Raw genomic sequence first — 22,513 nt, forward strand, 5'->3', positions numbered from 1 at the left:
ATGTCATTGTTTATAAAAAATAAGTTAATAAATTACAATTTTATATAGTTTTTTTGGAAATTGATCGGTGTACGAGTACTTTCTACACCCACTGTATGTGAAACAATTGGAAAATTGTTGCTACAGAGTTTGAAATTTTCCAAGACAATTTGATGACTTAAACTACACCTGTATGAATCGATTCATATCATCAATGCATTTATCATTAATCAATTAATTTAGAGAAACATCCCGAAGGGAACAGATGAATAATAGCAAAATTTAATTAATTAAAAAGTAAAGGAAAAAGAAATCAAACGGTATATATATATAAACATATAAAAAGGATTCAAATTACGCGCGTCCTATAGTGGAGCCATCTCGCGGTGAATAGATCGAACTAAAATCCCGACCTCCGATCAGCGCACCACCGGGAAAACGCCCAAGCTTGTCCTCGAATAATTCCGAGTCTTATGACTAGATGGCGCCATTAACTAAAGGATCGATAATTATTGGTGAATTAAATAACTATTCATAAAAATGGTAAATTGGACATATTAAAAAGTGATATACACCAAACAATTATAATAATTAAGCATTTATAAAAAAAAAGTATTGATTAAAATGTATTGATGGCGTCATCTAGTAGTAACAGTGAAAATTAGTTTCACTACTAACTTGGGCGTTCTCGTACCGATGGCGGCACTAAGCCCATTATATAGATAAAATTCAGCTTTTATTTTATTATACAGTTTACTTTGTTTTATTGATTGTTTACATCGAAGTACTGTATTCTATATTGTTGTTAAACTATAGGTAAATAAAACATTGTTGGTTTTATCTAAGTAAGTATATTTCTTTATTTTATACATGTGCTTGGCAAGACAAATGTCTAACAAAATTTACATAATTGAACGAAGTAATTTTTGATGAAAAAGGGGTGGCACATATTCTAGAAACACCCCTTAGTAAACTATTTTCATATCATTATTTAATATGCATTATGTAATAAGATAAGGTGCAAAGAAGTTCAATGCATTCACTTAGGTACAAGACACACTTCTATATCAATGGCTCACAGTACACATATTGTATGTCTACTTTTAGAGTTTCTGATAACATTGATTTCATGATTCAACGACGATTTAAAATTGAATAAATAATTTGTGTTCTTTGGCACGGATATACATTTGTGAATGAAAAATAGTTATTATAATATATTTATATAATAGATAAAGGTATCACATTCATGGAGTATAAAGGAAGAGCAATGGACCATTTGTAGCGTATCAAAACATAAATTTAACAAAAAGTGAACATACAATATGGGGCATATGTTACTTTATTTCATGGGATCCATATTTCATTGAACCCATATTATGTGTTAAGACATTATCTGCATAATTGTTTCACTATTTTCATAAAAATTTACAGTGTGTAACTAAAATATCTATGAACCTTTGTCCTGTGCCACCAAATATGAAAGCTTAGTATAAAACATAAATAACCTGTACAATCAAATGTAATCTATGAAAAATTCTTATATGAATGTGTTAATAATCCAACTTTTAACCTCAATAAAAGTTTTGAAATTATCTCCACTACTTATACATAGATGTAAGCGGCTTGTGATTTTGATTGAGGTTTGTTGTATTATCATACTATTGCAACAAGTGTAACAAAAATAAATAAATTTATAAATCACTTTTCACATTTTCTAAGTATAATATACAGCTTATATACTCTTTTGTAAAATAGTGACTAGATTTTTCTTTGTTCATATTAAATAATTTTCGTGCATTATCTTTACCATACCTTATACTTCCTATCATCAATTTGTGTTAAATTTCTTTCCATCTTATACCAAATATTGGAATGTACACGTACATAACTTAAAAATTCCAAAAATAAGATTCAGTTAACCATATTCACCAACAAAGATGCTTTGTTGCAATATGTAATATTAAATTCACAGGGATGTTGATACCAGGGCTCGCCGTCAATTTGCATAGCGTACGATTTTAACAATTTTACCTGTATTTTATGAAACATTTATAAGACAATAGTATTATATTGATGTAAAGTAAATAAAATAGTTATTAATCGTATTTTCCTGAAAAAGGGTTAAATTAATTGTATAATATATGAAATACCTTTATAGTACTAGCTTGACCAATGCGATAAGGCTGAGAAAGTCCTACTTGAAGTTGGGCCATATGAAATGAAGAATAAAGAGCAACTACTTCTAGCTTTCCATCATCGATACTTTGCTTTCCATATTCTTCATGGCCTATTTAATATAAAATGCTTTTTTTTAAAGATACATACTTTACAAATTTTTCTCCACTTTTTAACATTCATATGTATAAAAAAATAAAAGACCTTCTAGTCCTATATTCCAAAGATTCACACCAGCAGCCCAAGATGGAATGTTCAATATCACAATACCTTCTATAGAAGGTAAATCCACTTTCTTGTCATCCAAATACAGTTCTACGTTTTTATCAAGGTCCTTGCATTCCCTTTCTACTACTTGTTGAGTACCAAAACATAAATACAGTAGCTGTCAAAAGCACAAAAAATACACGTATTTTTATACAATTTAAAAGGTAAATAACAAATACAGTACACTACCTTGTTAAACAATCTACTACTATAAAAATAGAATCGACTTTCTCTTGTACGATGAAATTGTAACGTCACTTGTGCGTCGACTCCCACGCTTATATAGTTATACATATGAAACGTCTGAAGTGAACCCCTAAGTCCCAATCCGCTAGTTGGTTTGATCACCACAGTCCACCTAATAAATTATTAATATAAATGTAAATATGTAACGTATATATTCATATCTATTGCATATTTTCTGTGCACCTATCAAGTTTCACTTTTTGTGCTATTTGTATTTCTTGCAGGATATCCGCAGGGTCCTTATCTGGGTCGTGTTCCTTTCCCCACCCTAACACTCTTGATAAATCATTTCCTGTTCCCAGAGGAATTATTGCTACAGATGGAACTGGCTATTTCAAATAAAAATATCTTGTTCAAATGTATGAGTGATAAACATTAATTTCTCAACTACATATTTTCAATACGTCGTTGTAGACCTATTACATCGTTGACACAAAAAAGGTCCAAAGTTCGTGTCAAAATGAGTGACATAGACTTTGAACATATCATTTAAAAGATAACTCAAATTTAATAATCATTTCGTAATCATTGATAAACTCTATTCATCATTTCAGTGTATAGAATCACGTGAATTTTGGGGCATCACTTTCCTTTCACTATGTATTACCTTCAACTGAAGTTTATGAATAGCATTTAATAACCACGCTATCGTCCCATCTCCTCCTGCCACTAGAACTGTGCATGCTACTTTTCCAAGTAATCTACACCATTCAAGAGCAGCAACTGGATCGCGTTCGGATAAATCAACAATTTGTGCAGGATTTAATAACTTTCTAAATACTGATAAAATTTCTGCTCCATCTTTATTACCAGATTTTTTGTTTGCTAAAATAGAAGTTCCATAAATTGTACTACAATTATTAAGAAAATTGGTTTAGACATGCAATGTGTTATAATATTATTGTAATATTTGTATTACATTAACTAATCACTTACCAACAACTATGAGAGGTTTCCAACGAGGCCAATCTGGTGGTATAATTGAACGAAGCTGTAACCTTCGTCTTACAGTACTACATTGATTTACAACTTCTAAACTGCTTGGTGGAATTATCATTAATTTAAATTGGCCAAAATCGCATCTCTGTAAAAAAAATTAAGAAATCAACTTTATATATTAACCTAACCCATGTAAAATATGTAAAATATACTTTAGATAGTATAGGTTTACAAGCTTCATGAACACATCTTTGACACCAGCAGCACCACCAATCTATTAATCCAGGTTCTGAATCACATTCTTCGTCACAAATATCACATACAGCAGTCAGAGGTAAATTACCTTAAATAAAATAAAAAATTAGAAAACATTTAAAATATAAAACAAATCTTTCAAAACCAAGTGGAACATACCTTTTATCCAATGATGCCTCATTGGTTTCTCTGTATTTAAGCTAATAACTTTACATTTCAACTGTTTATCTGCAGTTTTTACACATGCAGGATCCGCACAAATACCGCAAGAATCACACATTAATCCATCAGTGTTTAATAACAAACTTTCGCAAATGTTACAGTAATATGCCTACAGAAAAAATTATTCAATTACAATGATACCATTAAACAATCATTTTTAGCGTGGATGTACCATATCACAACGTATATTCAAGATAAATTGATAACCTTTAAGCGCCAATTTTAAAAGAAGATAATGATTAATTTAATAATATGAAATAATAAGAATAATAATAAGAAATGAAAATATTAGAAAATATATAAATATACCTTCTTTGCCCTTGTAATAGGTTTCCAATTGTGCTCTTTAGTAACATCTCTAATATGAATATAAGGCTTTCCTATAAGGTATCGGAAGAAATTTAGTGTAAATAAGAAAATAATCATGGTAGACAATGTAGGCAAAACAATTGTAGTCAATCCGTCCTCTAACATCTTATGAAACAAATTTTGTTCCTTCCAAAAAATGATGATAATTCTCTGTAATAAAATGGTTCAACATCTTATACATATTAGTATACAAAAAAATGTAAATTTAATTTAGATCACAGAATTTTCTTAATCATCGTACAAATTACATAATAAGTGTAGGAATCTCTTTCAATCTTAAGATGAGAATAACCAAAACATGACGAAATACATTTCAAATATTCGAAACTTAAATATAATTTCTATATACTCTACAATTTCATGACAACTGACATATCTCGAGAAATAAAGATATCTTTATTTGTTGGAATAAAATTCATCAATGACAAAATAACTTACTTCTCTTTATGAAATCGTAGAGTAAAAAAATAATGAATAAACATCGTTTACCTCGTTTAAGCCATTTGAATCTCATTCACCATCTATCGCATTCTAAATTTCTAATCGACACTGATTTGAAGTAGGTACACTTCAGATGTTGATTTCCATGTACTGCCAACTAGCTAGAGGATTTCAAGTCAAATAAATACGAAGTTAGTTTACAATTCTGATTGGTTAACATGCCTTCCTAAAATTCTAATCATGCACCAATTTATAGTCTGTTCCATAAATAGTGAAATTAAATGTAAATAAAGATCATCACATAACGAAAATTTCATTGGTAATAAAAGTAACACTGAATTTATTTGTATTATTTTATATGATACATTGTACATCTATCCTGCGATTTACACAGATTTCAAAACAATAGGTTTTCAAAAAAATCTCCTTTTTCGTATACAAAAACAGCAACATAAAACTTTTTAATCAGTATATCTATATAGATTATATACTATATGTCCCATATTCCAATAATGAGTAAATGATTTTGAGGTTAGGAGTTTTCTAATGCATTTCAAGTTCGAATCGACTTGAATACTGTGCGAATAGAAACGTTTGAAATAAGTGAAAGTATTTATTCGAACGCAAAGTAGTTATTAAATATTATAATGGCTGGTATTGTAAAATCCATAATGGAGATTTATTACGACCCTTTCAAATGGTATATTTAATATTAAATTAGTATTAATACGGTATTAATACCACATTCATGTTTGTAACCTATCGATTAAATTCTAGAAAGTACTAATTTCGTAATGAAACATTTGCCTTAACAATTCAGATAGTTGTCTTTATGAAATATTCATTAGAATAAAATTTGTCAATGTAATTTTCACTCATAATTTTGTAATTATAGGTCAGTAGTAAAGAGCATTGGATTCTTCGCATTAGGCGTGAAGATTGCTCTTGAATGCAAAGGAATGACTCTAATGCCACCGAGTGCTGTTTAAAAATGGAAATACAATACTCATTAATGCATTTTTATTATTTTTATTTTACAAATACTTAAAAAAAAATTTGAAAAATGTTTTTTTTACTTACATATCTTTCAAGGTACTGAATTTTTTTTCATTGAATATTTATACATCAACTAACAGAAATATGAATGAAACAAATGTTTTGAATAGATAAAACATTACAAACAGTTACATATGCATGTAAATATTTTATGTATCTTTATTAAGATGAATAGATTGTATAAAATATGTCATTAAATATATTTTCTTTTGTGAATCACGACATTGTTAAATTTTTCTTTAAAGATTAAAAATTGATATTAAAATGTTAATTTCCCTCCCAAAAGAAAAACAATAAATCAGTTATTAAATAAAAAAGTTTAGATAAAAGATAATTTTATAAATTTGTCTACAAGCTTATCTTTTGTTTTATTAACGAAAAATTACCATAATATGTTTTGTGGTTATGTTTATTAGTATTTAACCTCTATTACAGAATTACAATATGTATAAAAGAAACATGTAATTAAATTTACATTTCTCCTGTTATAATTATTGTAAAAAAGTACATGATTTTTACAGTTTCTTGATAATTATGACTGTTATCGATGATCGCACTATTATTTCCTACTAATATCGCTACAGTAGTACATAATCTTTTATTATAATTATATAGTATGAGTGTAACATATTTTTTTTGTTTTGATAGTGTATATAGAGTTATATGGAAATACTTATTAATTAAACGAATATTTATTTGAATTTTCTTTACTATACCGTTACAGTGACAAACAATTGTTATCACGTAGAAAATATTTGTATATTATTTACATAATTGTACTTCTTTCTTGAAGAGAATCTATTAGTTCAAGAGGATTATTAATGACAGATATATAGAGATTTCATATTGGACAAATAAAAAAGAAACTAACATCTGATGAAATTCTTCTTTAAATGAAAGTTCTACATATCCCCTTGAATGCTAAACTTCAATTCACTTATGTTGTTCTGATGAGTGATCAGCTCGATTGACAAAAGTAGATACGGTAAATCGATTAAATAACTTCGAAGCACAATACGAAGTTACATTGAAGATCATGTAATACATCGTATCAAAAATATTTGTATGCTACACTGATTGCTCTTCTTCAGGTAAGTCTAAAATTTCTCCAACAAATTCAGCAACATTTGTATCTTTCTTAGCATGTTCTGTAATAAAATTAAGCTCCAACAATTGATTATAATTTGGACGGCCAGTGTAATCTTTCATTAAACTGAAAAAATAACAATCAATGAAACTACATGTATTAAGTAGACGATTGTGTTAGATATAATGTTACTCACCATTTTGTGATAAATTCTTCAAAATTCGCGGAAAATCTACCAGCAGGTAATTTTGGTGCCTCATCCTTTACAACTTGTTTCAGTTGCTCGAATGGTGTGCCCCAGGACTCGTAAGGAAACTTTCCTGTTGCTAGTTCCACAAGAGATATACCTAAGGACCAAACATCAGATCTGATGTCATATTGTGAAGGGTTACCCGACGGGTCTATCCTTTCTGGCTAAAACAAAGGTTACAATGGAGAATTTATTGAATAGATAAGAACAGATGCTTACACGTGACATACATTTAAAAATTACGTACAGCCATATATGGTTTACAACCAGCATCAATTGTTTTAGCAACAGAATCTACGAGGTAACCAGAAATACCGAAATCACAAATCTTTACTTCTCCTTTACGATTAATTAAAATATTACTAGGTTTTACATCCCTATGAATCACTCGTAATTGTGAATACAAGTAATGTAACGCACTAACTACCTGTAAACATTAGATACAATCAAAATTGTGGCTAAGTAAACATTAAAATTTTTACATTAGTTACTCAATTATGTCTTACTGCAAAAGCAATTTTTCCTAAGATATCTTCAGGAATGGCACGATCGTGCTTGTATACTTTCGTATAAAATTTGTCAAGACTCATATCCATTACTTCCATGCATATCCAAACATCTCCTTCCCTAAATAATGCTCCATAAAACTGTACTGTGTATTGACATGCAGAACTACGCATGGAAATATCTAAATCCATAAGCAATCGTTTTTGTTCTTGTGTATTGACAGTTGCAGTTATTCTCTATAAAATAAATAGAATATATTAAAAGTGTCATTTTTACTCATAACTTAATGCATTTATATAAAATACCTTAACTGCCATAATGGTTCCACTTTGTTTATGTCGCATTTTATCCACAATGCCATATGCTCCACGTCCAAGGACACAAATAGTTTCTAAATCATCTGCTTCCACTACAAATGTCTTCTCACCTATTGTTATTGTAGTTCTTTTATCCAAATTTCTTGGTGGAGTGCTACATATAAAATTTAGCTGAATTTCATATTATATAAAACTCTAAATTTATTACAACAAATAATTATAATATTTAAATAATAGATACATTATACATTCTTAAAAATCATTATCAATTATCAATCAAGATCAATAACAAGGGTGAACATTGATGTAAGCATCAAGTATAACACATTCTAAACAACATAATACTGCGGTAAAAATACTTACACAGGAACAGGAGTTCCTTCGGAAACCTGCAGTTTCAAGTTTCTTTTCCCTCGACGCAGAGCCATGATTCAATATACAAATAATAAATGTTGCTAAGCCTGCGAGCCTGGCAGTGCATACAGTTGAATATAATGCATGTTTAAATAAATTGTAATAAATACTGCATAATTGTTCTGTAAAGAAATAAAATTATATATGTCCTATGTGTTAGGGGAAAGTTTGGAAAGAAGATCGAAAATTGAAGGTTATGCTATGAATTCTTGTAAAGAAATACACGAAAATGAACGAGTAGAATAAAATTTTAATGAAAATTATTCTCATTATAATATCAATGGAAATATATTCGTATAATACCTTGTTAATAACATGACGATACCTTACGAAAATAATGATAAAACTTCAATGCTCCGTTGCCCATATATGAAGTTTTCAGTAAACTCAAACAGTCGCTTGAAATTGCCCACAACAGCTACTACGGTTTTAAATTCAATCTCATTCAATCTGGTCCCTCTACAAACTAAATCGTTCTAGGCGAATTATATAAATTTTGATCAAAGAAACGTGCAATTAAATCGTATAAAAATTTGTGTGAGTATTAAGTAACGATATGCAGCTAACATAAACCGTTTTCTGATACAGATATAAGACAATCAAAGGTATATACTAGTATATACGCTCGATACATCAAGTTCCTTCACGTCATAATAATACAAACACAAGTTTATTTGAACTATTTGTAATTATACAAAATTAAAAATTTTAACATAAAATTAAAAATAGAGGCTAAAAGAGTTGAAGAATGTTGTTCTATATTCATAGAAACCGAAATCCAAAAATGTGGACGCACAGTGTAGTTTTGCAAAGGCAAAACTCTTGTTGAAACATTTAATTTTCGTATATTTGAATTTTTAGATTAAGGCAGACTCTAATCAATGTATGAGTACTCTGTAGAAATAATTTATACAAGAATGTAAAAAGTAATGTCAAACCCTTTTGAAGGTTTAAATTATTTACAATGAAATAAATAGTTATCTAGAGGGGAACACTTCAATCTAAAAACATAAATTGTTGTTTTTATCTAGCGTCAAAAATAGAAACTATTTCATTACAAACTTGAGTGTTTTGCCATAGAGAGCGTTGCACAGAGGTTTAGAAATAATTAGTACAATTGCAACACTATGTTCAACTAAGCTTTTGAGGCTTACTTAACCTAAAACGAATCAAAACAATTTCAATCGTCTAGAAGAATTTGTTGTATTCTAGAATAATTAACTATTAATATTTGTATCAACGATTAATTCCATATTACTACAAGCATACGGTAAAGATTGATTATGTTTATTTATTACAAGACAATTATTAATCCTTTACGTTCGAGTGGTGACGAAGCTTAATCTTCTCTTTTATTTAGGATAGTCTCCAAAAAAAAAAATAATAAACACTTTTAAATATGTATTCCAAACTGGGAAAATATGTAGAACTCGCAAAAGTAAGCAGTAATTATGCCAAACGTATGAATCGTTTAAGTAATCGAATTTTTGGCGAAGTAACAAGGCCGACTAACCAAAAGTCCATGAAGGTTGTAAAGCTATTTAGTGACCTACCGGTACAGAAAAATCCTGACATTGTCCGATACTATCCACGACATATTGAAATTGATTTACTCATGAATCACCTTAGGAATTACGGTCTATTTAGAGATGAACACAAAGATTTTAAAGAAGATTATGAACGCGAAAGAGAACTACGTGGCAAAAAGAAATGGGTTCCACCAATGTTTAGAAAGTAATAAATGTATATAATGTGTTTGAAGTAAACTCATTACATTTTATCATGTATTTGATGTAATATAAGTTATATATAATATACTTGTATATTCAAAGATGAAGTGTTACATGTCAATAATAGCACCAAAACAGTACCAAAATACATAACAAAAGGCATAAATTTATAGAGTATATAGTGATAACACTAGAATAAGGAGCTGTTATATCTTCGAAATTAAAGGGTAACAAAAGTTCAAAACCATTTAGTTCTGTTATATCTTTGTTGGGTTCGGCTGTAGTTCCATCAAAATTTTTATTATTGCATAATAATGATTTATTTCGATAGTCGAGTTGTTTGTTATTGATCAAACTATCTATAATATAATTCTGATTATCTAAACTGTTAGTTTTACCAACCTCTTCGTACCTATAAATATCATTACTTGATTGCTTTAACATATTTGAATAAGGAATGTCTCGATATCCATGAGGATTGGATCCAGTTGTCTCATTAAAATTGTTTAAAACAGGTGGATACAATCTATTCAAAAAATTGAACTTGTTTGTGCTTTCTCTAGATGTTTCTTGATGTACCATTGCTACTGCAGATATATTTTGTAACAACATTCTTGTATCCTCTGACCAGTAGTTTATTTGTAGAAGATCTGTGCCATTCTGTGAGCTTTCAGACATATTGATGTTTTTTCTAGATTTATTATCTTCTTCATTTGATTTTTTAGTAGCTTCCCCATCTTTTGTTTCCTCATTATCATTTATTAAGCTATGTATCCACATCCTTCAATTAAATATTTAAATTGAATTATGAATACAAAAAAAACTTATTAATATAAAATTCTTAATACCTAAATTCACCAAGATCAAGATATGTCGGAAGATTTCCACATTCTAAAGAAAAATTTGTCCAGGATGCAATTCCAAGTACAGCTATTTCGTGATATTGGTTTTCACAAATAACTGGAGAACCAGGATTACCAGCACAGGCTTTCATTTCATCCTCAAACTCGACCATTGTACAAAATACATTCGTGTAATTTACATTTGTCTTTATCATGTACGTGCATAATTTCCAGGAATTGAGAAACACTTCGTTGTATTGAATTGGTTTAGCAAAAACTTTTAAAGATGGTGGAACATAACTTTGCCAACCAAATATTAAGCATGATATGTAATTGTTATCGTAACTGACAGGTGTAACATTTGGTAAAATTACTTCAGTATTACACATATCGAATGGTTTGATAAGTTTTAAAAGTGCTATGTTGTGACTTCGATCGGGAAGAACGGAGTAAGCTTCATAGCGAGGATGTATATAAGTAGCTTTTACGGATACCGTCTGTTTAGATTTGGATCCGTTTAACCCAGTGGCAAACAACATAATAGACTATATTAAAATCAAGACATGAATTTTAATATGATTTTCTTAATGTTAAAGATAGAGAATAGCGTACGTTTCTTTTGTCTTGTACACATTGCGCCGCGGTTAAAACCCAGTCCGAGGATAGGAGTACTCCACCGCATGGTGCTATTGTTTGAAATTGTAACAACCATGGAAATTGACCATCCTGTGCTCTTTTACCTCTGAGCAACATACTTTTAGATTCATTTAAAGATATTACCAGTAAGAATAGGATACATACTGACATATTTGCTACAGTAAAACAATAACATTTCAGTCGTTCTATTGATGTGTGACTACTTTCAAGATATGGTTATTACAATCAAATATGAAGCAATTTTAAACAGATGTAAATCATTTATTAAAAATCAATTCAAATGTCATTAATTGGTGGAACGTTTATTATTTACAGACTAGATACAAAGATGTAGATAAATTCATGATGAAGATATGTCATGAGGATGTCTTTACAGTTATAAAAATCTGTTTTCAATGATTCATAATTCTTCTTTTGCATTTTTCTCCTTTTTCGTGTTTCCTTTTTTGTCTTTCTTCCTCTTCTTTTTTTCAGTTGTATCGTTAACATCATCATCTTTATCTTTAAGGCAAGAATCATCTCCTTCTTTTAATGCCCTATCTGAACACAGATACCTAACAGGAAAAAGTTATAGTTAAATTAAATAAAATTAATTTAAGCTTCTCATAGAGTGCAAGTTAAACAGTACCTAATTAAAGGTATTTTTCCTTGATGTTTATGGTACCACTCTTCAATGTCAGATTCATGATTCTCAAGTAAATTTTCACATTGTGTTTTCAAAGTTGTAATTTCAACAGATGGTTTATCCCACAATTCATATGGAATTCCTAACTCAACTTTAACACCTCTGTCCCTATAAATACAGAATGGAACTAATTATTTTCATTACAACAATGACCAAATATTTATTACAAAAATATCATCTTACACAAGTCCATGAAGCGTTTTGAATGTTTGACTCATTCCTTTTGCAAACCTTGAACTATCTGATCTCTCCTTATGAATATTATATTCCAATATTCGTTCACAAAGATTTTCCATACTTTCTACTAAACGTAATTCTCTGAAAATTAAAAATTACTACATAAATTGTTATATTCTACAAAATATATTGTGTACTGCAATTTTTTAAATTTATAATTTACGATTTCTTGTATTCTTTCTTCTTCTTGGGAGCAACATCATCAACAGAATATCCAATTTCCAGTACATCATGTGTCTTTCCAGTTTCATCTAATCTAGCCTCCAATTCTGTGGCCACAACTTTGCATACTATAAAACAAAATAATAGTATAAACCACTGTGCATTATACAAAGTTATGTAAGTATGACATTTTTCAAAAGGGCCTTTAGGATTTTGTTTTTCAACAAAACGCAAATCGTATGGAATATGTTCGATTTCTTATTTTAAACGGAAGTACACGTGGTTACAATTAAAAGTGAAAGATCACGTTTAAATATTCACCACGACTATGTCGACAGCAATATTTCATTATTAAAAAACAAAATTGTAAAAGTTCCTTTTGGAAAACCCTTCACTTATATATCGTGTATATAAAATTACCTTCGCATTTATTTGCATATTTAACGCCTTGTTCTTCTTCTGGACCACCGATGACAAAATAAGCAAGAAGTAAATGCGTTAAAAAAATTCGTATAAAAACGCACATTGTTAGATCACAATTTTAATAATTTCTTTGAGGAACTATATGGTTAAGGAATGAATGAAAGCATTGATACACGTTTACGTATCTACTATCCCACATCTAATCGTATCTACGCTTTTTCTTATCTGTATCATTGCAAACATTTAAAAATTATTCACCTAATATATATGAAAACATTTGCAATATTAATTAGTCTATATACCGATGTTCTTGTATACAAATATTTGGAGTTTATCGAATATAAAATTTGTTCCATGAATTCTATAAAAATCGTGATAAAATCACAGTAAAAAGTTTCATCAATTTATATCTTTCATTTACCGCAATGAATATTAGAAGGAAGGAAGTAAATTAACTTTATTTAATACATGTAAATAATAGAAATTTGTACAAAGGAATTTGTTTGCATGTAGCTGCATTATTGGGGGCATCCACAGAAAGCCGCTGCTCATTGATCCGCTCAGTGAGCGGGTGTTAGTATTAGTGGCGCCACCCGTGGCAAAACGCCCAAGTTTATAGTTAAACTAGTTCCCGCTGTACCCGCTAGATGGCGCCATTAACAAGATGGTGAAAGGTATTGCTGTATGAAATAACTATTCATAAAAATGATGAATTTGTCATATTAATTAATATATTGTAGTGTTATAAAGTAAATAATCGTATTAATTACGAAAAATAAAGCAAAATTAATTAAAAATGTATCGGTGGCGTTATCTAGTGGTAACAGCGAGAACTATTTTCACGACAAACTTGAGCGTTTTGCTACTGATGCCGCCACTAGTATTAAAACTAATATTAGTATAGTTCAGTGATTGGCTGCTATACAGAGCGGGCAACAGAACATAAATTCAAGAAAGAATATGAATATTATAAATAAATTTGTATTGTGTTCTAAAAATATTAACATATCGACAGTTTTCTGGCAGTAGCAACGTTTTTTTTTTGTACAATAACAATATCTTCAGCTGTGGAAATTTGTCCTTTAAAAGCGTTGCGCGGAAGCAGAAGTAAAAACAGTCGTATTTGTTTATAGTAATTAATATATAAATAACCGAATCGTTAACGCAAAAGAATTATCACCATATAACACCACTGTCAATAACTGAATTAGTTTTAAAATTATAATTAATCATAATTATAAAATATAAGAGGACCTCGGTACGGTTGATGTAATAGTTTCGGTGACAAAAGTTTATTTGTACATCCCGTTATCGCTTAAATGAGCAAACATCGCAAAATTCAACGTCTTTTATTTTTTAAACAAAGTTCAAAACAGAAAAATGGTGACTTAAACTCCTCCTAATTTTATGTGGACTACATCGTATTTCAATTATTCTTCATATTTTGTTATAAAAATTAAAAAAACACGTAAATGGTTTACTGACTATTGATAAGGTCTCCCAGCTCTAACTGTTTTGTTGAGTCGAGGAGCATTCATGAGTCGGACAAGTATTCATGCTTCCACATAGGCCAATGTCCTTTTTCAGCTCAACTAAACTGTTGTGCGATGTAAAGTCGTCAATTTGCGCCTAGCCTAATATAAATATACTGAAAAAATAGTGCGTTACAGAGATATATGTTAGTTAAATTAAATTAAATACATGTGTGTTTAACAAAATTTCAAACTGGTCTTATCTGAGAAACCTTTTCCCGAAAAATGTATTGTGGATTTTCGACTTATTCGTGCACCAAAATTTTATCTGATCTGCAGTTGTATCTTGTGTATATAATAATTTGTTTATTTTGATTGTCTGCTCTAAAAACGAAACTTGTAAACAGGCTTACATTTTTCTTTTTGCAGAGAATACGGGTTTAATGAAGTCTATTTTTTCTCAATGAGTTTTAATTCGAAATTAATATTATATTATATATCGTATATTTCTTTTTGTTCGAAAATATTTTCCATACGAATCTTATTGAAGTTTGAATAAAAATTAAAGAGCTATGTAGAGTTTCAAAATTTGTTCAAAAGATTAACATTTCATATTGAAACTACAGTTTTAACTACTTGTAAATCAACTTTGAAATTGAACACTTATTTGAACTTTGTGTAGTAATTACAATAATTTGTACCATTTTAAATCTCTAATTGGTTTACTCGAATTCAAGGATAATTATTTCACTTGTGCTATATAGATTTGAAAAATTTGCTGTATTTATGAAGAAACAGAAACTTCTTCACAATTTACTGCTAATTAAGACAGATTGTTTTGTTAGCGAGAATCATGATACGACGTCGAAAACATACAATTTCTAATAGTGATATTTTGTAACAAGCTATTAGAGACAGTTACTATCGTCAGTATGTCCTTACACTAGACACGTGTTCTGGTTTCTTCAACAATCTCATACATGTAACAGAGCTATAGTGATTCGTAAACTATAAATTCGCAATTAATCCACAGAAATCTTTACAGTTTTCTTATAACTTTTCTATTTAAATAATTACAAAACAATATTTGTTAGTAAAATATTGCTTACCCTCCTAGCCGAATTTACCGTCTCTTATCATTATATTATCACAAACGTTACATTATGAAATTGTTGGATAATGATCCCTATCACCATTTTGTACAATAAGACAACTACTCTGTCGCTGCAAACAGAACGCGAATTTATGAATGATTATGAACGTTTTGTAAAGGTGCAAAACAAAAATGAGGAAACATAATTTTAAGCGTTACAACATTCAGTATGCGATGAACTCATGCTATAACTTATATGTTTCGTCCATTGCTTTGAAACAAAAATTGTGCTTGAGTCAGAAACATCGTTTCATTTATTTTTTACGTAATTTTTGGTTTCAGTTCAGTCTTATTGATAGATACGATACACGTAAAAAGCATACTATCGAAACAGAAGCATTTTAATTAGTTAAATTTTTATTACTGTATCAGTGGGTGTGCAAGCAGCCCTCCATAGCGAAGTTCTAATGTCAGTATAAACAATCAAATTTTATTTCTTCGAATCACTGAAAAATGGAAGGTGCAAGCATCCCATCAAAATGAATATTGCGTTTTGAGGAGATTTTGCCTTTCTATTTGTTTTCTTTCCATACATACATATATTACTTAAATGTTCACGATATACACGACTGCTTTATCAAAAAATTACAATGACAGAATACTTAACTCTAAAAAAAACTGTAACTCGCATCTTGTAATGCATAAGACGACCTATAAATAACATAAGAAAAATACCTTACAAAATAAGACGTTACGGAAAAAATGCTAAAATCGCGGCAGTATAAATATTACCGAAGAACGAACGTTCCATATTAACAGTAAAATATACATTCATTTCTAATACGAAGTAATGATCTCGCATCTAAATGAAAACAATCGATGTTTAAAGTGAATGATAAGCTAACGAAAAAAATGCAGAATTGTTTTGTAATAAAATTGACTTTATCTTTAGAAAGGCAAAGTCTTGTAAAATGCATATATTATATAATGCTCATCGATCGGCGGTAGCGTTTTCGAGTATTACTTATAACAACAGGAACCGATACGGGAGCGGGAGGAGTTACAGGTGTAACAGGAGTTATCGGTGTGAGAGGAGTTAATGGAGTTTCAGCCATTTGGGCTGAAGAGGGGGGCCTGAGCTACCAAATGTAGTTTTCGGTTTGTGGGGCACGCATTACTCCCACACCACCACCAAGTCTTCTATAATTCATACAACCACACAGTTTCCATTGATTTTGTTCCGAATCGTACACTTCGATAGTTTTCAAATAGGCAGTTCCATCGAATCCACCTACAGCGTAAAGTAAACCATTCACTACCGCCAACCCCACCTATAACAATACAATGGAGATACAACTCTATTATCTGTGCTAATTGGAGGAATTAAACGCATGGATAGTCAATTAATGTATAGAAAAAAAGTATAAAAATAATGCAACTTACTCCGCTTCTCCTTGATGTCATAGCAACTATCGGGCTCCAAGAATTGGTATGAGGGTTATACCGTTCCGCACTCGAGAGTTCCATACAGTCGTCTCGTCCTCCGACAGCATAAATTAAATTATTAAATACAGCACAGCCTAGATGTTTACGTCTCGTAGACATAGGGGATATTTGAGACCATTTATTTTGCCTTGGATCGTATCTTTCTACAGTGTTCAAAGGCGATTGTCCATCAGACCCGCCGATGGCATATAAATAACCGCCTAGCACAGCGACAGCAACTCCAAGTCTTCTAGTGGTCATCGGCGATACTTTAGACCATTTATTTTCCTTGGGATCGTACCTGCACAACATAGTGCTTTGCTTTAATTCATTTATTGTGAAACATATAACAATTAGCGCAAGATTGGAATAAAATCGTGGAAACAGCGATTTACCTTTCAACGTGGTTTAAGCATTGGACGCCATCCTGTCCACCTACTGCGTAAAGAAACCCATCCAATACCGCGACACCTACGCTAGTTCTACAGGACGTTGTAGGCGCTACGTCGCAGGACCACTGATTCGTTTGTGGGTCGTATCGTTCGATGCTATTTAAATAGCTTTGTCCGTCGTGACCGCCTACCGCGTATAACAAGTCGTTCAGTACGGCTACTCCGACGCCACATCTTCGTTTACTCATTGGAGCAACCATTTTCCAATCGGCGGTATTAGGATCGAATCTTTCCACGCTAGCAATCGCGTCGCCAGAACACCATCCACCGACGGCAAACAATACTTCACCGCGTCTGGTTGGTTTTCTAGGACGCGTTCTTGGCCCCTGCATCAACGGTCTTTCTTGTGGCAGTAGCAAATAGTTTTTTGCTTCGTCCACCAGATCTCGACACGCGTTATCGGCTCGAACCAAAAGATCGGACCCTACGGTCCCAACTAAAAATTTTGGGCTAAGAAGAGGTAGTCGTACGTGCTGTAGAACTTGCGCCAGATCTTGCCTTCTTTCGGTGACATTGTACTTGACCCAATTCATAACCGCGCTGAACACTTGTTCTTCTGTTCGTACGTTTAATTCGTCGGAAGAAATAATATCTACTAATTGGCCAACGGGTAATAATAGAAATTCTTCGCTTTCCATTACCTGCGTCACGGTACATGCAAACATGATATTATTTAAGATACAATTCAATAATGAACATTGAGAGAACCCAGAAACGTACTTCTTGAAAATTATGTTGCGTGAATTTGTCCGCGATTCGCAGAAGTTCACAGCAAGAATGAGTATCCGCAAACGCTCGTATGCCCAAACAATTGGAAGGGTCGAGTTGACGTTTGAGAAACTCGCAACATATATCTTGAATTTCTACTAGCTGGAGAAGGCACGCTGCTGGAAGGAGAGTTTGAACATTTGCTTCTTCGACAATGATGTGAGAAGTGTAACAGAAGTCTATTAATAATTCCATTGCCATTTCGTCTACGTCCCGAATCGTAACTTCAGTTTGTCGAGATTCCGCCAACTCCCCAGTAAACATTGCTCTGCAGAAATAGATGACGTTGGTTTATATTAAGCTACTACATAATAAAACCATTAATATGCTACTTGAGCATTAATAGGGAAAAGACAACGGTCGACGGGAGTGTAGTTTAAATCAGCGTTTCTCAGACTTCACCTTTGAACAAAAAATTCAAAATTCTCTATATAACGTGAGGAGTGTTTTTGGGAGTGAACTTTATTACGATCGACTCTCGTTCAATCCGCCGAGCGACTGACTGTTCGTCGTCGGCTGTCGACGATGCGAAACTCTCTTACAATGTTTTTAGACAAAAGAGCGACATGCTCGCGCGCGTCCACGAACGCCGACCAGCCATTTTTTACAATAACATGCTCCTTCTTTTCTAAATATATTTAGAAGGCTTCATTAGAGAAATACTGATTTAAACTAAGCTTCTCGAATGTCTGCCTTCTAGTAGCTATTTTTCTGCTCACCTGAAGTACGGGCTACACGCCGAGAGAATAACACGATGTGCGAATATCTTCCTAGAGCCGACATTGAGCACAACATCGCAGAGTTCGCGATGCCGTCGGAGGACGTTGAGTTCCGTGAGCGTAGCACGAGGATGCTTCTCAGATGTATGGCTGAGGCAAGCTGGGGAAGGCGCGCGTTCCACGACCATTTCACCCATCCTCTGCGAGGATGGGGCGCCCGCGGTCGCTCTCCCCGAGGCGCCCCTCGACCCCCCTAGCTGGAGGCGCAGCGGGGGTGACGCCCAACCCCACACCGAGTCTATCTGCAACACCATTCACCAACCACCTCGGTTCTTGAACGTGCTCGCACTAGGCCCCCTAATCTTCTCCAATTTCTGCAATTAAAATAAAATTTTTGTATCTACTTGGAATCTATGTCATCTTCCTTATACTGTTCTTTTCATGTGAAACACTTCCATAATATTTTTTTTTGCTGCTTACTTCTTCAAAATTGTGTACATATTCGCTGCTACTAACGCATACCTTGCATTCAAATTAATGTAAATGGAATCTGTTATGTGGTATTGTAATCAATCAAGTTAAATATTAAAGCACTGGTTAACAAATTGCTTTCTCTTTATGGTTGTTTTATTGTACTGGGTTGATATTAAGATTTGTCTTGTAGTGCATTTTATCTAAAGTCATGGACCAATAGATCATGGAACATAGCAATGACTATGGGTACAGCAATGGGTTTGTAGTATTATATGCTAAATATTATTACAATTATAACATGTGTATGCAGTCTCCTCGTGACATTAAATGCTCACTGATGATGGCACAGATCATGAGCTGCATGAATTTAGTTGCTCATGTCTGATCTAAAGTCTTCATATCAGACTACTTTTAATTTATAGGTTTGTCTAAGGTAAGATCCGTTAAAAGGATTTTATCAAACAGATCCAGGGTGTAACACAGTTATGAAATAAAGTGATAGTCCGCTTTCTTTGCTAAATTATATATATAGGATACTGTGCATTAATAATTTTATTCTGCATACAGTAATGAGCTTATAACAAAATTAAGAAATATAAGATAAAATATTTTAAATGATACAATTTTGGCAATTCTTTTCTGTAACAATCATTTTAAAAGTAGTACTATAAGAGAAGGAGCTTATATGGAGAAGAAATGTAAGCGAAAGAAATTTTTGTGCAGAAAATGGTTGATATTAGTATAATTTCTGTAAAAACAAACAGAAAGGTTACGAGAATAAAATAAACTTCAAAATGACATATGTTTCTAAATACTCTATAAGTAACATGATTTCTGTTAAATGTATTCAGTAAGTAACATTCACTTTTGCATTCTATAGTGTGAAAGTATTCTGAAAGAATTGTAGAATTCCTACCCATAAGTGGGGTACAAACAATATTGACACTTACTGTGCGATGAATATGAGGATTCACGATGTATGATTAACAAAAGCGATTGAACTTTTGCACAGTGTGGGTAGTTTATCAATTAGCGAGCAATAAACAAAGGTCTATTATGCTTTTCAGTTTCGTTTTTCTCGGATACGATTGGAATCACAGCATGATGTCACATGCCGAATAATGTTGTGCTTCACAGCTGAGCCACGTTTAAAATGCAAAGCAGTCGATTTTCCTCGAAAATATCACGATGGTACTTTCATTTTGAGATCTTTTTCTGATGCGAAATGCACCAATTCCCGATTCGTTCGTTTCTCAACCAAATCCCCAGGGCTACGCTCGCGTTGTGCCAATTGTGTCAATCCACCTTTGCTTTCCGTTCACAACCACTAGATGGAAACAATGTTCTCACGAAACTGTCACGTATTATCTTATCAACAGAAGGTATCTTATCAACAGAATGTTTTCATTGATTTTATTGATTACAGAAACAGTGGGAACTACTTTCATTACAAATTTCTAGTGTTATAAAGCAAAAAATCGTATTAATTATGAAAAATAAGAAATAATTGATTAATATATATTGGTGGCGCTACCTTATAGAATTAGTGGGAACTATTTTCACTACAAACTTGGGTATTTTCCCACCGATGGCGCCACCGATACTTTCAATCAGTTACACTTTATTTTTCAACAAATGCTTAATTATTATAATTGTTTGATGTATAACACTTCTTAATATGTCCAATTTATCATTTTTATGAATAGTTATTTAATTCACCAATAATTATCGAACCTTTAGTTAATGGCGCCATCTAGTCATAAGACTCGGAACTATTCGAGGACAAGCTTGGGCGTTTTCCCGGTGGTGCGCTGATCGGAGGTCGGGATTTTAGTTCGATCTATTCACCGCGAGATGGCTCCACTATAGGACGCGCGTAATTTGAATCCTTTTTATATGTTTATATATATATACCGTTTGATTTCTTTTTCCTTTTCTTTTTAATTAATTAAGGAGGCTCTACAGTTACGTTATAAGTCAATATAGAGTTACTATTCTCGCTTGATTCACGTAGTAGTAGATCTGGCATAGTATTTAGAATATTAGAATTATGTTAAACATTGATTTTTAGTCGTTACTATATCTATTATATTTATATTGTATCATAAAGTAATATAAATCAATTATTTTTAGACAAACTACAGTACTGTTTGTATTTGAACGCGCGTTTTTTAACCTCTCGCACAGCCTGCCAGATGTCTCATACTATGTCAATAGCAGAAGACAAAACGCATTATCCTAGTATTCTTTAATTTATTATTAAGACTACAACTACCCTCGGAGTATTTTGTAAATTAATATATGTTCTTTAGATATTTTTCTATTATGCATAAAATTTTCGATCCAATCTCGGCGTCAATTACTTTGTAGCACGTAATTGAGTGTGTTGAAAACGCATTTTCCCATAAGAGTCCATGTTAAAAAGTGAAAAATTGAAACATGTATTTCTTAGCTTTTAGGTACCCTAGTCTTCCCAAAATTTGCGTGGGTGTTTTTGGGATAAAATCTAAGCCGTATACAAATTTTTATAATTTTCTTGGCGTTATTTTTATTTGCACTAGAGCCTCCTTAAATTTTTCTATTATTCATCTGTTTCCTTCGGGATGTTTCTTAACGGGATGTTTCTTCTTGAACGCGTGGGGCACTACTTTGAAGTTCCGTGATTGAGCGCGTATAACGGCGAAGGACATGCTATGAAATCAACTGCGAAATCGTCAGTTGATTTCGAATAAAACAATTGTCTTTAACTGTACTATTGGTTTTCTAAAAAATTTTCAAGTTATGTCA

General features: G+C 31.8%; 6 protein-coding genes and 1 long non-coding RNA gene across 11 annotated transcripts; 2 read left to right on the top strand and 5 right to left on the bottom strand.

Moving 5' to 3' along the window:
* Window positions 1-792: 792 nt before the first annotated feature.
* On the bottom strand, window positions 793-5,080 carry LOC128888568 (diacylglycerol kinase epsilon). 2 transcript variants are annotated; one of them, XM_054145551.1, is made up of 11 exons: window positions 4,894-4,992; window positions 4,396-4,605; window positions 4,024-4,195; window positions 3,822-3,952; window positions 3,607-3,754; window positions 3,278-3,495; window positions 2,854-2,999; window positions 2,614-2,782; window positions 2,362-2,542; window positions 2,133-2,269; window positions 793-2,013 (listed from the first exon to the last, which is right to left on the bottom strand). In XM_054145551.1, the coding sequence occupies exons 2-11, from the start codon at window positions 4,558-4,560 to the stop codon at window positions 1,894-1,896; spliced, it is 1,587 nt and encodes a 528-aa protein (XP_054001526.1). In that variant the 5' UTR covers window positions 4,561-4,605; window positions 4,894-4,992; the 3' UTR covers window positions 793-1,893. The 2 variants fall into 2 exon arrangements, with proteins under 2 accessions (XP_054001526.1, XP_054001525.1); XM_054145550.1 differs by having other exon boundaries at window positions 794-2,013; window positions 4,945-5,080.
* Window positions 5,081-5,182: 102 nt separating this feature from the next.
* On the top strand, window positions 5,183-6,174 carry LOC128888668 (uncharacterized). The gene is made up of 2 exons (XR_008460296.1): window positions 5,183-5,596; window positions 5,792-6,174. It is a non-coding gene; the product is annotated as an uncharacterized LOC128888668 (long non-coding RNA).
* Window positions 6,175-6,343: 169 nt separating this feature from the next.
* On the bottom strand, window positions 6,344-9,108 carry LOC128888607 (dual specificity mitogen-activated protein kinase kinase 6). Of its 2 annotated transcripts, none has more exons than XM_054145634.1 (7): window positions 8,853-9,108; window positions 8,477-8,649; window positions 8,102-8,267; window positions 7,796-8,032; window positions 7,537-7,716; window positions 7,236-7,453; window positions 6,344-7,165 (listed from the first exon to the last, which is right to left on the bottom strand). In XM_054145634.1, the coding sequence occupies exons 2-7, from the start codon at window positions 8,539-8,541 to the stop codon at window positions 7,021-7,023; spliced, it is 1,011 nt and encodes a 336-aa protein (XP_054001609.1). In that variant the 5' UTR covers window positions 8,542-8,649; window positions 8,853-9,108; the 3' UTR covers window positions 6,344-7,020. The 2 variants fall into 2 exon arrangements, with proteins under 2 accessions (XP_054001609.1, XP_054001608.1); XM_054145633.1 differs by having other exon boundaries at window positions 8,831-9,108.
* Window positions 9,109-9,698: 590 nt separating this feature from the next.
* On the top strand, window positions 9,699-10,360 carry LOC128888657 (28S ribosomal protein S33, mitochondrial). Its single transcript, XM_054145722.1, has 2 exons — window positions 9,699-9,797; window positions 9,888-10,360. Exon 2 carries the CDS (start codon window positions 9,927-9,929, stop codon window positions 10,263-10,265), a length of 339 nt encoding a protein of 112 aa, XP_054001697.1. The 5' UTR covers window positions 9,699-9,797; window positions 9,888-9,926; the 3' UTR covers window positions 10,266-10,360.
* A 14-nt stretch (window positions 10,361-10,374) lies between these two features.
* On the bottom strand, window positions 10,375-11,890 carry LOC128888597 (uncharacterized). Its single transcript, XM_054145612.1, has 2 exons — window positions 11,106-11,890; window positions 10,375-11,038 (listed from the first exon to the last, which is right to left on the bottom strand). The coding sequence occupies exons 1-2, from the start codon at window positions 11,636-11,638 to the stop codon at window positions 10,375-10,377; spliced, it is 1,197 nt and encodes a 398-aa protein (XP_054001587.1). The 5' UTR covers window positions 11,639-11,890.
* Window positions 11,891-12,037: 147 nt separating this feature from the next.
* On the bottom strand, window positions 12,038-13,729 carry LOC128888630 (protein canopy 4). The gene is made up of 6 exons (XM_054145686.1): window positions 13,566-13,729; window positions 13,261-13,488; window positions 12,842-12,968; window positions 12,625-12,759; window positions 12,385-12,549; window positions 12,038-12,310 (listed from the first exon to the last, which is right to left on the bottom strand). Exons 2-6 carry the CDS (start codon window positions 13,364-13,366, stop codon window positions 12,157-12,159), a joined length of 687 nt encoding a protein of 228 aa, XP_054001661.1. The 5' UTR covers window positions 13,367-13,488; window positions 13,566-13,729; the 3' UTR covers window positions 12,038-12,156.
* Window positions 13,730-14,596: 867 nt separating this feature from the next.
* On the bottom strand, window positions 14,597-21,029 carry LOC128888556 (kelch-like protein diablo). 3 transcript variants are annotated; one of them, XM_054145523.1, is made up of 6 exons: window positions 20,677-21,029; window positions 19,253-19,626; window positions 18,486-18,801; window positions 17,709-18,406; window positions 17,272-17,629; window positions 14,597-17,159 (listed from the first exon to the last, which is right to left on the bottom strand). In XM_054145523.1, the coding sequence occupies exons 2-6, from the start codon at window positions 19,564-19,566 to the stop codon at window positions 16,968-16,970; spliced, it is 1,878 nt and encodes a 625-aa protein (XP_054001498.1). In that variant the 5' UTR covers window positions 19,567-19,626; window positions 20,677-21,029; the 3' UTR covers window positions 14,597-16,967. The 3 variants fall into 3 exon arrangements, with proteins under 3 accessions (XP_054001498.1, XP_054001500.1, XP_054001499.1); XM_054145525.1 differs by having other exon boundaries at window positions 17,272-17,614; window positions 20,677-21,028; XM_054145524.1 differs by lacking the exon at window positions 20,677-21,029 and adding an exon at window positions 19,733-19,784.
* Window positions 21,030-22,513: the final 1,484 nt, after the last annotated feature.

This window comes from Hylaeus anthracinus, unplaced genomic scaffold (assembly GCF_026225885.1).
Source record: "Hylaeus anthracinus isolate JK02 unplaced genomic scaffold, UHH_iyHylAnth1.0_haploid 11994, whole genome shotgun sequence".
Taxonomy (NCBI): Eukaryota; Metazoa; Arthropoda; class Insecta; order Hymenoptera; family Colletidae; genus Hylaeus; species Hylaeus anthracinus.

Excerpts from the sequence above, each read along its gene's own strand:
- LOC128888568 (XM_054145551.1), bottom strand. The coding sequence starts at position 4,560 with ATGTTAGAGGACGGATTGACTACAATTGTTTTGCCTACATTGTCTACC. Across the intron at positions 3,953-4,023 it reads GAGGCATCATTGGATAAAAG|GTAATTTACCTCTGACTGCT; the intron begins GTATGTTCCACT and ends ATTTTATTTAAG. Across the intron at positions 2,270-2,361 it reads TTGGAATATAGGACTAGAAG|GCCATGAAGAATATGGAAAG; the intron begins GTCTTTTATTTT and ends TATATTAAATAG.
- LOC128888607 (XM_054145634.1), bottom strand. The coding sequence starts at position 8,541 with ATGGCTCTGCGTCGAGGGAAAAGAAACTTGAAACTGCAGGTTTCCGAA. Across the intron at positions 8,268-8,476 it reads GAAGGAACTCCTGTTCCTGT|CACTCCACCAAGAAATTTGG; the intron begins GTAAGTATTTTT and ends TTTTATATGTAG. Across the intron at positions 8,033-8,101 it reads GAACCATTATGGCAGTTAAG|AGAATAACTGCAACTGTCAA; the intron begins GTATTTTATATA and ends TTTATTTTATAG.
- LOC128888657 (XM_054145722.1), top strand. The coding sequence starts at position 9,927 with ATGTATTCCAAACTGGGAAAATATGTAGAACTCGCAAAAGTAAGCAGT.
- LOC128888597 (XM_054145612.1), bottom strand. The coding sequence starts at position 11,638 with ATGTTGTTTGCCACTGGGTTAAACGGATCCAAATCTAAACAGACGGTA. Across the intron at positions 11,039-11,105 it reads CTTGATCTTGGTGAATTTAG|GATGTGGATACATAGCTTAA; the intron begins GTATTAAGAATT and ends ATTTAATTGAAG.
- LOC128888630 (XM_054145686.1), bottom strand. The coding sequence starts at position 13,366 with ATGTGCGTTTTTATACGAATTTTTTTAACGCATTTACTTCTTGCTTAT. Across the intron at positions 12,969-13,260 it reads ATATGCAAATAAATGCGAAG|TATGCAAAGTTGTGGCCACA; the intron begins GTAATTTTATAT and ends TTTGTTTTATAG. Across the intron at positions 12,550-12,624 it reads AAAACGCTTCATGGACTTGT|GGACAGAGGTGTTAAAGTTG; the intron begins GTAAGATGATAT and ends CTGTATTTATAG.
- LOC128888556 (XM_054145523.1), bottom strand. The coding sequence starts at position 19,566 with ATGGTGTTGCAGATAGACTCGGTGTGGGGTTGGGCGTCACCCCCGCTG. Across the intron at positions 18,802-19,252 it reads GCGTGTAGCCCGTACTTCAG|AGCAATGTTTACTGGGGAGT; the intron begins GTGAGCAGAAAA and ends CTATTTCTGCAG. Across the intron at positions 17,630-17,708 it reads TGCTTAAACCACGTTGAAAG|CACTATGTTGTGCAGGTACG; the intron begins GTAAATCGCTGT and ends ATTAAAGCAAAG.